Below are 15,355 nucleotides of genomic sequence, written 5' to 3'. Positions count from 1 at the left end.
CACTTTTCACCCTCACTTTTCCTCTGATTATATTTTTTTCTGTACAATCATACAACAACATGATGGACTTATGGGTGGTACAAAGTTTGTGTAAAGTAATTACTACTACAGGATTTTAATAAAGAAGAAGCAACCAAATAAGAAACTCCATGAGAGCCAATAAAGTCCTGTAGTGCCCCCTAGTGGAGGTTTATGTTACTTGCATCACACAGTTATACATATTATCATGTGCAGAACGTGTTCTCTTATTTTATACATTTCTTTGTAAACTGAAAAACTAATAATTAGTATCTGTACAAGAAAAGTATTTGCCTGAAGTCAGCTGAAACATTAAAGAATAAAAGACAACAGGACAGCTGGCATGCATCTTAAATCTGAGTCATGGGGACAATGTAGGTCACTGATCCCATGACTAAGTCTTAAATTTAGCACAGTCAGCCTCAGGTCTGTAGGTATGTGGATGTGTATCAGTTCCTATTTGGAGCTGGTTCCTGGATGGGCTGCTCCTGGGTTGCCTTTACTGTCAGCCCCTTTAACCACACTCAGTGACTTGTGGAGGGATAAGCTTGCCCTGTGGGTCACCTCCTGCTCAATCTTGTTCCTGATGGCAACCTCAAGACCCTTCAGGGAAAAACAGAGGAGGCCATGTTAAATTTAAGTAATCATTCGAGCTCAATGGTGTATTCACTGTAAAATGAGATTGAGAGAGCTGGTCTGAGGGACACTGTTGTTCTCACCTTCTTCAGCTTCTGTTGCTCAACCACTTGAGCCTTCTTTGGTGCAATTATCCTCCCTTTACAAATGAAAAATGAATATCATTGTCAATTTTCCAAATGCTATTAACAAGTATGTATCAAATGAAATAATAAACACAATAATAAACACACACTTTGAAGGTCTCTCTGTGTGAAATGAGATTGACCAAAAATGTCACTGTGGAAAAATACACTGAATTTACAATTCAGAGAGCTTGCTGTCAGAGAAAACAGTCCTTACTTTGGTACTGCCACTAACCCACACAAAAAGCTTCATGGTTTATTTATCTACATTGGAGTATTCTTAATCATCAATTCCTTAAAAATACAAAACATTGTTTTATTATGATCACTTAACAAATACGGACAATATTTTATTCTTGACTGTGACCACATATTATACCCAGCTGCCATTTTTCGGATATACTGAGCTTGAAACTAATCTAGTCGGTTATAAGTGCCCTGCAATAAATCATTTGTGGTCATTTTGGAGGCTGAAGTTTTTATAGTTTGTAGCGCAGTTTGTGTATATCATTCATCGGTTATATTTAATACACCTTCACTGATAGAAACAGGGTAGACAAAATAAAAAGGAAGGGTTTTCAGTATAACACCTAAAATGAACATCATAAGCACGAGGGTAGGATTTATTACAGGACTGTTGTATTAGAGCACACTCTATTTAGTAAGGTGTACAGCTGTTAAAAAAACATTAACCTCCATTGTATTTCTTCAGTATTTAAAGCTGTGTAATAAATACATTAAAAAGTTATATGTGAAGTCCCTCAGTGTTACTCTAGACATACGGTCAGTCACATTATGTATTAATGTGACCTTTCTCAGTAAAAACACAGCTACACATAATAAATCAAAAGGTAAGAAACAAGTGGCTTCCTTAGGAAACATTCAACACATCTGAGTTTAAATGTTTAGCTAAAATTAGTTAGTTAAAAGGACCAGTAACTTCCACAGGTTTGCGAAAAAGCCGTTTTGATGTTCAGAGTGTGGCGGCTCGGTCTAACGCAATGCTGACTTCTGGCAAATAAAAGAAAGCTTGCAAAGTGCTGCTACAGCACCCACCTGTTAACGAAAGTTGCCACGCTGTTAATTATGCACAACTTTAAGCCTAAATATAATTCGAACAGGTGGGTTAAATAGAAATTCAGTACAGCTCATGTCAGTCAGGAACAGGGAAATTAAACTTGTACCAGGCTGTAAACATGTTTATTTCTGCTGTGAAGTTGGACATTGGAGATCGACTTGTTCTGTAGCCAGCCTCAAACAGCCTTTTTTGAGGAGCCGGATGTTTTTGGCACCTCCACATTAACCTGATCTAGAGCCAGTGTTTAGTTTGTCCACTCTGAGCTACTGTAGAAACATGGCGGACTCCATGGAAGAGGACCCGCGATAAAAGTCTCTTCAGTTAATTAAACACTAATGAAAACAAAGCTGTGCATATTTTTATATATTACTGCCACATTCTGTTAATAAAGCCCCCTAAAATCTGACACACTGGACCTTTACGTATCACTGTCACTATGTCCTCAAAGGTTTTGGTTGAATATAATATTTCGAGGACATTTTGCTGGATTTTATAACAATATTCAAACACGAATGTAACAACGTGTTGTTTCCGTGCAGGTCACATGTTGATGTTACGTGACTAAAAACAGCTTTTTAGACTTTTCCAGGAACTCGCTGGATAAATGATAAGACTCTTTAGTTCATACCTCCTTTCTTCGGTCCTTTCTGTTTGTTTTGTTGGTGTTTCTTCGAGGCTCCAGGCCGCTGCGCTTTAAACTTCTGTGAGCCTTGAGCCATCTTTGCTAAGAGGAGGTACACAAAGCGCCGTGCTGCTGCTTCCTCCTCTTTAAATTGTAGTTTTCAGCCCTCTTTGTTGTAACACCACCACCTACAGGAGTCTGAGTGACGCAGCGTGTTTGAGACAGACAAAAACAACTCATTTCACTGTGGTTTTATTCTTTTTACTGTATTGATGTGAAAGAGAAATCTCATAATTCATGACTGCACTTTACAGCATTATATTCATATACGTATATATAAAAAAAATCCAGTTTTGTACTATTTCCACATGTTACAAAATAAACCCAGATCAAGTGATTATCAATAACAACAATAACATACTTGCACTTAAAGAGGCCATCTGAACAACACTCCTTCCATGGTAATTGCAGGCCATACTAATCATTGAGAATAATACACAAGCACCTGCTTTGATGAGTCAAATCAATGTGGAAAATACGCGGCAAGCAGCACTGAATTTTGGCACCTGATTATTAAGCATGTGTTGGGCATCTTGAGGGGAGGTTGGGGTCTTTTAAAATACTTTACCATATTGCTGCTGCTTCAAAAGCATGGTGTAAGAAACGGTGTAATGCAGAAACAATTAAGCTGCAACCTAACATAACACGCTCGCCTGAATCTAGGCTACTTTGGCAAACTAAAAGCACCACTGCAAATTATTTGTCACTATGGGTTCAAGATACAAACATTAGAGAGTTGTGGAGAATTTTCGTCCAGATTTTTTTTTTTTCTTCCCGCAACCTGCTCTGCTGCAGCCTTGAGTGCTTGCGTTCATGCATTTCAGCGTTTGAGTCCGTGTAGGCAGACGGAGAGGTAGTGTGTATGGTTGAGGAGGCCTCCCCAGTGTGGTGTACTAATGGCCTAGTCACTAGGAATCACAATGTCATGAAATAAAACAACAAACCACAGCCAAACAGCTATAATCATGATGTACAGACAAACAGAAATCTCATACCTCTTAAAGATTTAGAAAGAAATAATACGTGGCGGGTCTGACGGCCACAAAGTTGCTACATATGTCTGGAACAATTTCTAAATTTGCCCCCAAACACGTGATGTCTTAAAACTGTACAAAACAAAAGAAAAGTAAAAAAACACAAGTGTCTTTTACGCTTGCGTGTGATCTAACAGCATCTTTGTGAGTTGAGGTTTAATGGGTGGACAGACAAGGAAGGAGGAGGAGGAAGATGAACATGAAGGAAGAAGAGTGAGCTTATATTACAGCTAGATATGGGCAATGACACTATGGACACTGCAATTATTATTGACATTAAGCTTCTTTTTTTCTTTTTTTTTTTTAAAGATTATTTTCTCTGGACCTCTTAGTGATCCCAAAGGTAACGTGGTGTATTTGTTACCTGTTTAAATGAATACAGTAAATAATAAAGTCCATAAGGGCAGTGTAAGAAGTCAGAAGGGGTGTAAAGACGGAGGGACTATCTCGTACTATGTGGCCAGACCTCTGACATCTGTCTCATCAAGCTTGAGATTAAATTCAAAGCACAAAAGTTAGTGAGTATGTTTACACGCACATTAGTGTTACAGTTTTGAGTCTCATTCTAGTTTTGATCCTTTTTCCAGGTATGAGAAACCCGGTTCTTCACATCCCTGTGTACACGATCACTGGTTGAGTTGTATAGTTGGTTGGTGATGAAGACAGTTTGGTTTTTGCTGTATTTACCATTTTATTGGACTTAACTTCTGATCACTAGCAATGGATAACAAGAGCAACAATGATTGCAATTTTAGTTTTTTTCTGACTAACTGCTGTGTAACTTTAGTAGATGACGCGCACATGGCAGAGAATGATCCAGAAACCTGGATTAGGTGTCACATGATCCTGATTTCTACTGGGATAGTCCAGCGACCATATTCAGGTTTCTGAAAACAGGGTTATGGGTTTATCTAAGTTTCCTAGACCAGGGTATGACGTTTACATGCACAATACATAACCAGGACACTAGTGTGCATGGAACTCATTTACAAAAGGGTAGAGATACAGTGTGCTGTAGTCGCTGCAATAAATTTTTTAATGTGATTTTCTCCAATGAGCTTGACAAGATGGCGGTCTGGCTACATGATATAAACCAGGGTGAAAGAAGGACAGAGGGGCTGCTGTCTCTCCGGTTATGAGCAGTGAGCTATATTGGTGCTGCAATTGTAAGGCAGTGAGCAGTGTGGGCTCCAGAGTCTGGCCCTGTGACATTCAGTACAGTGAGGAAGTGTGTCCCATATAGATCAACATATCTGGGACTTTTCTATGGAGCCTCCTAAAACAACAAACACATTGTAGGATCACTGGCCAGATGACAACACTGCAGAAACTTTCACAAAACGTGGATGTCACATGGGTTCAATCATCAATAACAGTCTGATTGTGGGAATACTGGGTCACTGGATGCTGTTATTATTTTTTCAACTAGAGAGTTAATAAGGGTGGACGATGAGGACAGGGATGTAATTAATTATAATTTTCATTAATTTATCTGTCAATAATGTTTTGGATTTTTGATCAGAGAATAGTGAAGAATGATCCCAGAGCTCAAGGCCAACCAACAGTCCAAAACCCAAAGATAATCCATTACAGTCATAGAAAACTGAGCAAATAGCAAATATTCACATTTGCGAAGCTGCAACCAATAAACATTTGGCATTTTTGCTTACAAATAACTGTCGATTAATATATTATCAAAATAGTTACTGATTATGTTCTGTTAATTTAACGGACTAATTGTTTCAGCACTATGGATTAGATAATTTTTCTCCCCTTTATTCAGCTTCTGAAAACTGAATGCAACAATTTCTGCTCTACAATCTTTTGCCATCATCAGGCACAAGAAGCGGGCAGGGCAATAACCACAGAGAAAACCCTTTGTGTATCCCATAATGAGTACCCATCTTCAATCGCCTATGGACTAGCCTGAAGGGCTGCGAGTCAGTCTGTAGTCTGTAGAAACGGCATTGATCCAAACAGTCGAAACACATTCTGAACAGAGCACAAAGGCAAGAGGTGACTGAGTGTCTGAAGTCTGTCCTGATCACAGCCCCAAACAAAAGCAAGTTCATCTGAGTTCAATGTTACATTCTGATTTTTTTTTTGTGGCATCACGCTGTTTCAAAGGTTTTTCTGCAGCGTGGAGAAGACCCCCAATCTTAAAGGAAAAGTTCACCCCAAAGTCATCCACTTCACTTGTACACTCAAACAACTGCACAATAACACCGTGGGTCAATAAACCTGCATTCATTTATATCTTTGGCCACTTGGGGACAGCACAAAAAGCTGCAAACACCACACTGACATATTACCACCTTGTAAAGTTGTTAAGGCGGACATGTTAGCAAACAGTTGCTTATCTATACATCCTGGGAGCACAGAGCAACATAATCATTTATCTGGAGTCATGTTTGTGTCCACCTGACAAACGTATTTAGCTCTTTAGCAGCTCTTTTGCTGCTAAATGCTCCACTATGTTCACCAGCTAGTTGAAAACTTTGTTTGTCTGCAGTTTGGTGCTGAATAGGTAGCGTATAGTAGGTTTAGCAGAGCTTTGAGTGATTAGTCTGTGAGATTCTGTTTGAAGAGTGTGTTTTTGTTTTTTTCCAGTTGTTCTGATGCTGCTCTGGTTGAACACACCATCAGTGGCAAGCTTCAGGAAATAGAGAGACATTATGTCATTTGATTTGTTTGTCTCTTATTAAAAAATTATTTTGGACAAGCCTGACTGAATAAGAAGAAGCTACGTAAGTATTTTGTGTTTGCACAAACTTCAACAAAGTCTTGACTGACATGCAAGCGAGCAGATGACCAAACCTTCATTTTGGGGTGAACTATGCCTTTAATAGTGATGCCTGTATTACAGAAATACAACAGCATGACAGACCTCTGAGCTCACAGCAAAGCTGTTATGGCAAAAGTGACAATTTCCCTTTTTTTTTTTTTTTTGATTTTTCATTCTTATAGAGTGTCCTGTGCATTATGGTGAATATTTGTATGGTGCTGAAATAAGCATGGTTACATATATATATTTATATATATCAGTACATTATGAGAATACACGTGTGTTATGATACAGTAAAACTGGGAATAGCAAGATGCAAACAAGGAGTGAGGTATAAATACAGCCATGTTGTCATAGGCTTCAGCTGACTAACAAGGACCGATCAAGAAATTCCACTTGTTCAAAATTTTGCCGCACAGGGTAAAAAGTGAGAGTGAGATACGATTTTTCATATCGCTAAAAATTTCTCGTTGTGAAAATCCATGAGTTATAAATTTGGATCATTTCTCTACAAAAGGTTTCTACACAGAATCAAAGAAATTAAATGTTAATATAACATTTTGATGTCAACCTTAATTTTAAATAACCACATATTTGGTTAAAATAGCAGTACCTTCTACTAGCAGGGGTTAGTTTTCTACATATGTACACACTACCAGCAAGGATATGTATATTTACAAGTGGGTAGCAGCATTTTTAGAAACCATGGTTGATAAAAACCACTACTTCGAAATTATAATAATAGTAATAAAGAAATCAGTCATGCTACTTAGATTTATTTTTTTGTTTGTAGTTGACGAAGCCCTGAAAAATTACCTCAGTAACGACTCATAAAAATTGTTTGCCAAATAGAATTTGCGGGATTGAGTCCAGCTGAGCACTATTCCTTGTCGCAGAAGCCATTTAGAAGGAGGAAGATGCAACGGATGAAAGACGAGATGGGAAATGGTAAAATGGAGCGACGACCAAAAACGATGAGGGACATAAAAGAAAAGGGAGACTGGCACACATGTGCGTCTGCTCGACTCCCTACGGTGACCTCACGTGTGGGTGGGTAAGAGACTGAAGAACATATTCTCTTCTGTGTGCACCACTGACATCTAACAGTGACTGTGCATTGACCAAAAATTAAATTAAACCACAACTACAACGTGGATGTGTTCTGTAATGATATGAGAGTGTCTTTTGAGTGTGTGACATTAAGGTGCAGTGGCGCACACGGACCAGCAGGAGGGGCTGAGTGGCTCTTTAGAGGGCAGTGAGGCGGCCGGTGAGCGCCGCCTGGAGTTCAGAGGGGAGGAAGACTCCCAGCTCTGTGATGATGCCTCCTGTGATGAGCTGGTGAGGGGTCACGTCGAACGCCGGGTTCCACACCTCTATACCTGCAAGGAACAGGGAGGAAAGAGTTGGCTACGATGTCAAACTGGCTTCAAAGACTGACGCACATCCTTGAAACTTGTGTCATTCTAGATGTCGATCTCTTCTGTGAAACCTGATTTAAAACTCCTCTGCTTCTCCTTCTCATGACTCTCACAAATTTGAAATACTTATTTAAAAAACTTTCTAATATTTCAGAAGGAAATAGCAACGAATGTAGAAAAGCATGAAAAATGATGTGTGGCAGAAAATGAATTTTTCGCTGTCATCTCATGACCCCTCAGATATATCTTGTGAACCTGCCCCAGTTTGTTGCTCGGTACCTTCTCAGACACAGACGTAAAAGAGGTCACTAAGATATAATTTCATTTTTTTTAAAAAGCCTCAGCAGTGCATTTGTTTGGGAGCGTTTTCAGCAACAGATTAATCCACATTTGGTTCTCTGATGAGTATTTAGAGCAGCAGGACGGTGTATGCAGGATTGATTTTAAATAAACTACAGTGTATTTTTGTTTATGGTAATAAAGGATCATGTCACACAGAGCAACTCATTGATGTGGTTTTAATAGAGCCCTTAATAGAGCTCTATGTCACAGAGGAATAAGCTACACAAGGCTTCGGCTACACAGTCATACTTATTAGTACACTGCTTGGTATTAGTGTCGGCTCATTGCTGGTTTTTGGATCTTCAATGGATTTTTTTTTTTTTAACTCTAAGAAAGCCAATATAGTTGTACTGTAAAATGCTGTTTACAGGAAGGAGCAGAGAAGCGTGAGATGAAAGTTAAAGAGAGTAATGTACAGTCACACAATCTCCTCTCTGGGGGCCAGTGAGCTCATTAAACGAGTGTGCTTTAATTACTGTGATGTCACTGAGCACCTCTCTGCTCTGGCAACGTAATTAGAGATCAAATGACTCAATTCAGCTCGTACAAACTCACCTAAAACACACCACCCGTGTTTATGGACTCATGAGGCTCAGAACTACCCCCCGCATGAAAAACCTGCAAAGTGATTTTCTTTTTAACCTCCTTTCTGAACTATGTCTGCAATTATTTTTGTGCATGACTCACACATAATTCATAGCACTTCAATTGTTAAAACAATGGCAGGGGTTGGCCTGATGGTATAAGGCACTGACCACGGACTGCAACATCTCCAGTTGGAATCTGGTCTGAGACCTTTGTTGTACGTTAGTCCGCATTTCTGTCACTCCTAATGTTTTTGCCATCTCTCTACTGTCAAACAAACCAGCCAAAGAAATGGTGGCAGGGGAAATCACCTCCCCCAAAGAGAAACACATAAAAATCTGTCAAGGGGCGGTGTTTGGCTCAGTTGGTAGAGCAGCTGCCCCATGTGCGAAGGCTCAGTCCTAGCTGTGGAAGCCCAGGGTTCAAATCCGACCTGTGGCTCTTTCCCGCATGTCATCTCTCTCTCCCCACATTCCTGTCACTCTTCAGCTGTCTCTATCAAATAAAGCTTAAAAAAATAATCTTAATAAAAAAGAAAAAAAAAGTAAAAGCTGTCAAGAACAAGTTTACAAAACAGATGGCAGCAAGCACTTTGTGAAATTACAGCCTCACTCTTTAGTGGCCACAAAAATGCCTCCGTTCAGGTAATGTGATTTCACAAAGTGCTGTCCTGTTCCTCGTACAGCATTCAGAGCCCTCATGCCTTCTCTTCCACTCTGGCACTTACACTGCATGTGACGTCAATTCAAGTCTGTGTGGGTTCAGTGCTTAGGGCTTAGGGCAGACATTGGATTTGGGCCACACTCATCCGTCTCGCCAAGCCTGATGTTTTACCACCACTCTTAGTCCTCTACTGAACTCACTGTTTTTTAAGAGTTTCAAACCGTTCCTGTTTTTGTTTTTTTACTTTAAAGCTCTATCATAAAATAACTCCCACTCTGCTTCTGTACACCCATTTCCACACTCCGGGTGCTACGAGTATGTAGCGCTTTACAACACTAAGTCCCACATCACCAACTATTTCACTGGTTTTGGAAAAAACTGGATCATATTTTATGGAGAAAATGTTTTCTCCAACGTAATCCAAATGTAAGAGGACACTGTCCGGCGCGAGGCACGTGGGAAAGCTGACAGAGAGCTGAACATGAGTTTGTCATGCCAGAACTGGAGCTGGGCAATGTAACCCGCCTGAGCAGCCACTGTGGACATGATGGCAGAGACCTAAGGACATTTATGAAGGAAGCTGAGACGAGAAAAGGAGAGAGTGACCAAGCAAGAAGCTGCTGGACAAGAGTAAATCTGGGACTGACTTTTAATTGTTGGCGAGAGCTTTGTGAAATAAAGCCAGGCTGGGCTTCTTACTCTAAGTAATATTAGCTGGCTGCTATGTCTTGTGTTGTTGCACTTGCTTGATGTTTGGCTGTTAGCAAAGCTGTCAACTCACTTGTTTTCGATCATAAACAATGTAATCGTAAGAAATAGATGTGTAAATTGCACTCTCAAACCGGACTAAATCTCTAAAATACCAGTGTTTACATCATGCTGCTTTAAAAACAATATTTGTGATTCCCTCCCGTACAAAATCCCGCATTTCTTACCCGGGGCAGCAATGGGGACTCCGTTTATACTGGTGAGCTCCTCAGGGGGACGAACTTCGATGATGATGTCCCTGCCGCTCTCCAGGCTCAAGTCGCACGATGTGCTGGGTGCGGCCACATAGAAGGGAATCCCATGGTGCTTTGCAGCGATGGCCAGCTGGTATGTGCCCACCTTGTTGGCTGTGTCACCGTTGGCAACCACCCTGTCTGCACCTACTACCACAGCTGAGAGGGAGAACAGGACGGAAAGAGTGAGCGCCAAGAAAAGAGAAAAGTTTGAAAAAAATAAAAAATAAAAATACCACACACACCTGTGATGTCCATTTCTCTCATGGTGAGCGCTGCCATGCTGTCTGTGATGAGTGTAGCAGGGATTCCCTCTGCTACCGCCTCGTACGCCGTCAGTCTGGATCCCTGGTTGTACGGCCTCGTCTCTGTGCAGTACACACGTTTCAGCCTTCCCAGCGAGTGGAGGCTTCGCACCACGCCTACACACAAGCGCCGAGTTATTATTACAGTTACAGTGCCATAAATGTTTTAACAATCACCCCCTTTTCTCATTCACACTCACGGCTCCAGCCTCACCGAGTGCGGTCCCGTATCCAGCTGTGGCCAGCGAGCCGGTGTTGCAGTGCGTAAGGATGGTCACAGAGTCCCTTGGGACACCAGACAGGATGTGCTGGGCGCCATAGTTACCGATCTTCTTGTTGTCATTGACGTCACGCTCCAGCATGTCTTCGATCCAGGCAATTACACTGTAGGAGGGGTGCCACAAGAGGTGGGAATTAAGAAGAGGCTCCGTCTGCCACTGTGGATTCAACACGTCCATCAAGTTTGCAGTTATAATACGCCTGCATGTTTCTGTGTGTCCTCACTTCTCTGCATCTTTTTGTGTTTACTTTTTTTTTCTCTTGGAGCTGAATCATATTTTTCATACACTTACAGTTTGAATTGTGTCTTTCTTGCTCCATGAACTACATTGAAAAGTCATCTGACAGAGTTTAAAAAGGAGCAGAAATCATCCACGTGTCCATGCGGTCTTTAACCCCCACAGCGCCAGGATCATCTTTCAGCGTGAACTAAATTACATATTAAGCAATGCATGCACAGTTTCAGAGTGAAACACAGTTAACTCATGACCCATCAACTATGCTGCATGTAGCTTTTGGCTCCACAGATTCATCCCCCAGCACCACAGCACTGCCTATGATTGGAGAAAAGAGTTCTTCATAATTTGAAACAGCCAAGAACAAGAGATGCATCGATTCAACTTCAACTATCTGCCGATAGATTCCCGCTCGGTGTTTTTTTTGTTACCTCTCTGCGTATCTGAATCCTTGTTATGTGAGCTAACATGAGGGACTGCTGTGGCGTGGAGTCAGGTGCCCGCTGTGACTGAATGACCGTAACTGATACCAGAAACATTGACTTTTAGAATGACATTGACAAAGAAACTTTATAAAAACGAGGATTGGTCACATCTGGCCGATATCTGATACACTTAATAAGTTCAGTATTTCAGCCGATATCGATCGGCCGTATTAGAATCTGGTTTATTGTCCCATTGTGAAAGCCATTATGTACCAGAGCCAACATCTCTCCTTCATATTATGTTCTGCTTCTTTGCCGTTTGACTGCACATACAGCTCTAAACCACAGTCCTGTAAAGGTAACACTACTGAGGGTGTTTCTTTTTTACACTGACAATTAATCTGCGATGACACAGGTTTCCCAGTTTTGTGTGTGTGACCTGATAATTTTCACAACTTTGAAACCCCCACCCCGAAACAAAACACTTGCAGCTGGTGTTGAAACAAGGAAGTGCTGTAACAGCAGCTAACCCTGGCACAAGTTTAGATCACTTTAATTCACAGTTTGCCGATATTTCCGAGAAAGAAAGTGATATGTTCACTGTTTGCAGATGGCGTTGTTGTGGTTTCTTGAAAGCAAATAAAGTTTCGGTTACAAAACTCACTGTATCCCAGAGGCTTAACACATGCAAATGCACCTGTAACCTCATAAAACAGTTGCAAAGTAGGCCTCTCTCAATAAATAAAGAGAGAACTTCCATGTCGTGTCAAAATAAGACTGGTCCTAATTCATCAAAGCATCTCCGAGAAGGAATATAATCAATAAAATTGCACCAAAACTTATTACAAAACGTTAGTTGAGTCTCATGCAGTCTTTGCATATTATTTGTTCTTGCTTAACATCACTTGCCCTAAATCCCAAATACTTCCGATAAGGTCCTCACCTTATGCTCCAGGCATCTGACTTTTGTGTTTGCCCGTCTGCTTTCTGTTGTACATTACTATCACATCATTATCACAGTCATATTTATTTTATTGTAGGAAGCCAAAATCCTGTTTATACGATTAATATTTGTTTAATCGTGCAGCCCTATTGCAAAGGCTTTTTTCTTTGAAGTCTGAAGCCAGCCTAGTTTATGTCCATGTTTACTTCTGCTAACAATCTTCATGCCCCCTGCCTTTGTTGGTGCATAACTTCCACCAGTAGATCAGCAGAATAGTGCAAAACTAATGGGAGGAATGATTGTGTCCTTGTGAGTGCAAGAGGAAACAAAATAGAGACCCAGAGGGGAGAAAACATGTCTCCAAAGAGCTACTAGTGATAAACACACACACACAAACTAATCAAAAAATGCCAAGATTATGTTCAGAACTGATCACAAAAAGGAAACGAATACAAAAAGGAAACATTGTGGCTGTCAAATAAAGAATGGTGCTCTGCACACAGCTTATTAAATTAAATTTAAAACATTTAGCATATAACTTTGAGGCAGGTAAATAAGACAAATCTGCAGTTAAAGGACAGGTTCACATTTTTTTTTTTTAAGTCTTCATAAAAACTGATTGTTCCTCCCGTTCTTGCGAGCCTTAGAGATCCATTATAAAAAGGGATTTCATGTAAGTGCTTGGGACAAAATCCAGTATTTGTACTGTGAAAATAATGGATTTCAAAGTTTAGTCAGAGCCAGTATGAGGCTTCAGCAGTCTGTGCTCGATAACTCAAACTCTTCTGTAGTTACTGTTTTTTAGTAAAATGTCTGCGTTTTTTTCTCCCCAGACATGGTTTCCTTGCTGAGCTCCAGGTAGACAGATTGAAAAATTGCATTACGGGGTGATCTGTGTATGTAAATCTACAATTTAATCAGTGTTTCGATGATGATGTGCCTCAGCTCTGAGGCTGTGCCCTCCCTCTAACCAACCCACCTTTCTCTGAGCTGCTCCGAGTTCTTCTCCATGCTCTCGTTCTCTGCAAACTCCATCAGCTCGCGGGCGGCTCGGCCCATGTTGACAGCAGTGGGCCTGGCTGAAGTCAGGTGACACAGAGACTCCCTGATGAAGGTCACAGGGTCATCCCCTCCAGCTCCCGCCCTCAACTCCACAGCCAGACTGAGGCAGCCGACGATGGCGATGGCCGGGGCGCCTCGCACCTGTTAAGTAGGAGGGAAGAGGAGAGTCGACATCACATCCTCCTCTTTGGTTTCTATGCCAACTTGCAACACAGTTTTCATGAGGGTTGTTAAGAGTTGTAAGTGGGTGATCAGTGAGCTGAAAGTTGTCACATTAGTCATTAGACTCCGTTATCGTGACATTAACCTTTCCTTATGGCACATTCCTTCACTCTGACACACTGATGATCAAACGTGTAGCTGCTCTGTGTGTGTGTGCAGCAGACAAAAGAGTGAAATATCTGCTCATCCCTCATAAGTGAACATCTAAAAACGTTCCCGGCTCAACTTGAACACCGTGTCACTATCTGAACCTGAACACATCCCCTGTGTGTCAGAGGCTTTAGGTACCGAGGGAGAAATGAGCTGTGAGGTGTCAGTGAGTGCAGCACAAGACCAAAACGCGAAAAAAAAAAAAAAAAAAAACCCTGGCAAAGGTCATTAATAATTCATCAATAATCTCTCCCAAAGAAAGAAGAGGAAGAGGAGGAGGAGGAGGGGGCATCTTTGATGGGTGGGTGGCTGTGTGCAGATAGCTAGTTTGTCGTGCATGCCACAGGATGATGTGAAAACTAGACATAAAGGATGTTTTGTTTTTTTTTGATGGGGAGGGATGGTAGATGATAGTAGAGTTGTGGGTGCTGCAGGTGCATCCAAAACAAAAAATAACAGGCCGACAACTGAGAGCAAACGGCGGCGAGCGTGTGGCAACACATGCGTGCAGCGGTGTTGGAGCACAAAAGAGCCGACACACACACACACACGCAGAAAAAAACCGCATGCACGGCGGGGGTTCATGCACATTACAGCGGGCATGCAGGTCGGGGTTTGTGGGGGGGGAAGAGAAAGGAGCTCCGTACCTTCATGGACTTGATGGCCTCGTAAGCGTCCTGCACCGAGCGGATCTCATCGTAAACGGTCTGATGTGGCAGCAGCAGCTGGTTGAGGATCTGCAGAGATCCGGCCCGGTAGCGGATCGCTTCCAGCGTCATGACCGAATAACGAGGCGGGATAGTGGGAGAAAGATCACGGATGGACCGGTTGCGGGCGGGTGCGCGCGCACACACACGCACTCACTCACTCACACACACACACTTTCCTCTTTCTCTCTCTCCCCTTTTCTCACACACAGACATACACACACTCTCTCTCTGTGTGAGCGGATACACGTTGAAGTGACCGCGGCCTGGCTGTCGGCAGTCCCGGGAACCGTCGCAAACACACACACACACACACACACACGGAGGAAAGTGGAGCAGGAGGTTAAAGGGGATGGAGGTGCGGGGTAAAAGAGGAAGAGGAGGAGGAGGTCTGCTGTGTTGTATGGGAGGATGAAGAGGGGGGGAGAAGAGTGACGAGAGAAGGGCTGGAAACCTTCACACACCGACACACAAGCAGAGGGAGGCAGACACGGAACCACGTGTTCACCCGAGCAGGAAGCCCTCTCCTCGGTGTCCACGCCCACCAAAGTCTCGCGGGTTGTCCAATTTTCTCTCCCCTCTTGTCTCCGTGCACCATCCCCCCATCTCCCCCTCTCTCGCTATCTGTTCCCCCTCTTTGTCAGAGGGAATTTCAC

At 42.0% G+C, this 15,355-nt stretch overlaps 2 protein-coding genes across 2 annotated transcripts; both read right to left on the bottom strand.

Moving 5' to 3' along the window:
- Positions 1–2,641, bottom strand: cxh19orf53 (chromosome X C19orf53 homolog). Its single transcript, XM_010742031.3, has 3 exons — positions 2,486–2,641; positions 738–793; positions 1–621 (listed from the first exon to the last, which is right to left on the bottom strand). Exons 1-3 carry the CDS (start codon positions 2,574–2,576, stop codon positions 475–477), a joined length of 294 nt encoding a protein of 97 aa, XP_010740333.1. The 5' UTR covers positions 2,577–2,641; the 3' UTR covers positions 1–474.
- A 1,214-nt stretch (positions 2,642–3,855) lies between these two features.
- Positions 3,856–15,298, bottom strand: mri1 (methylthioribose-1-phosphate isomerase 1). Its single transcript, XM_010742033.3, has 6 exons — positions 14,640–15,298; positions 13,538–13,761; positions 10,890–11,059; positions 10,616–10,792; positions 10,305–10,529; positions 3,856–7,740 (listed from the first exon to the last, which is right to left on the bottom strand). Exons 1-6 carry the CDS (start codon positions 14,769–14,771, stop codon positions 7,607–7,609), a joined length of 1,062 nt encoding a protein of 353 aa, XP_010740335.1. The 5' UTR covers positions 14,772–15,298; the 3' UTR covers positions 3,856–7,606.
- Between the last annotated feature and the right edge of the window lie 57 nt (positions 15,299–15,355).

Source organism: Larimichthys crocea, chromosome X (assembly GCF_000972845.2).
Source record: "Larimichthys crocea isolate SSNF chromosome X, L_crocea_2.0, whole genome shotgun sequence".
Taxonomy (NCBI): domain Eukaryota; kingdom Metazoa; phylum Chordata; class Actinopteri; family Sciaenidae; genus Larimichthys; species Larimichthys crocea.
Note: the sequence above shows the minus strand (reverse complement) of the source record. Positions and strands in the feature narration are given on the sequence as shown.

Coding starts and splice junctions, on each gene's coding strand:
- cxh19orf53 (XM_010742031.3), bottom strand. CDS start 2,576: ATGGCTCAAGGCTCACAGAAGTTTAAAGCGCAGCGGCCTGGAGCCTCG. Junction 794..2,485: donor GAAAGGACCGAAGAAAGGAG/GTATGAACTAAA, acceptor TCATTTGTAAAG/GGAGGATAATTGCACCAAAG. Junction 622..737: donor AGCAACAGAAGCTGAAGAAG/GTGAGAACAACA, acceptor TTTTCCCTGAAG/GGTCTTGAGGTTGCCATCAG.
- mri1 (XM_010742033.3), bottom strand. CDS start 14,771: ATGACGCTGGAAGCGATCCGCTACCGGGCCGGATCTCTGCAGATCCTC. Junction 11,060..13,537: donor TCGGAGCAGCTCAGAGAAAG/GTGGGTTGGTTA, acceptor CCCCTCCTACAG/TGTAATTGCCTGGATCGAAG. Junction 7,741..10,304: donor AGTCCCCATTGCTGCCCCGG/GTAAGAAATGCG, acceptor TGTTCCTTGCAG/GTATAGAGGTGTGGAACCCG.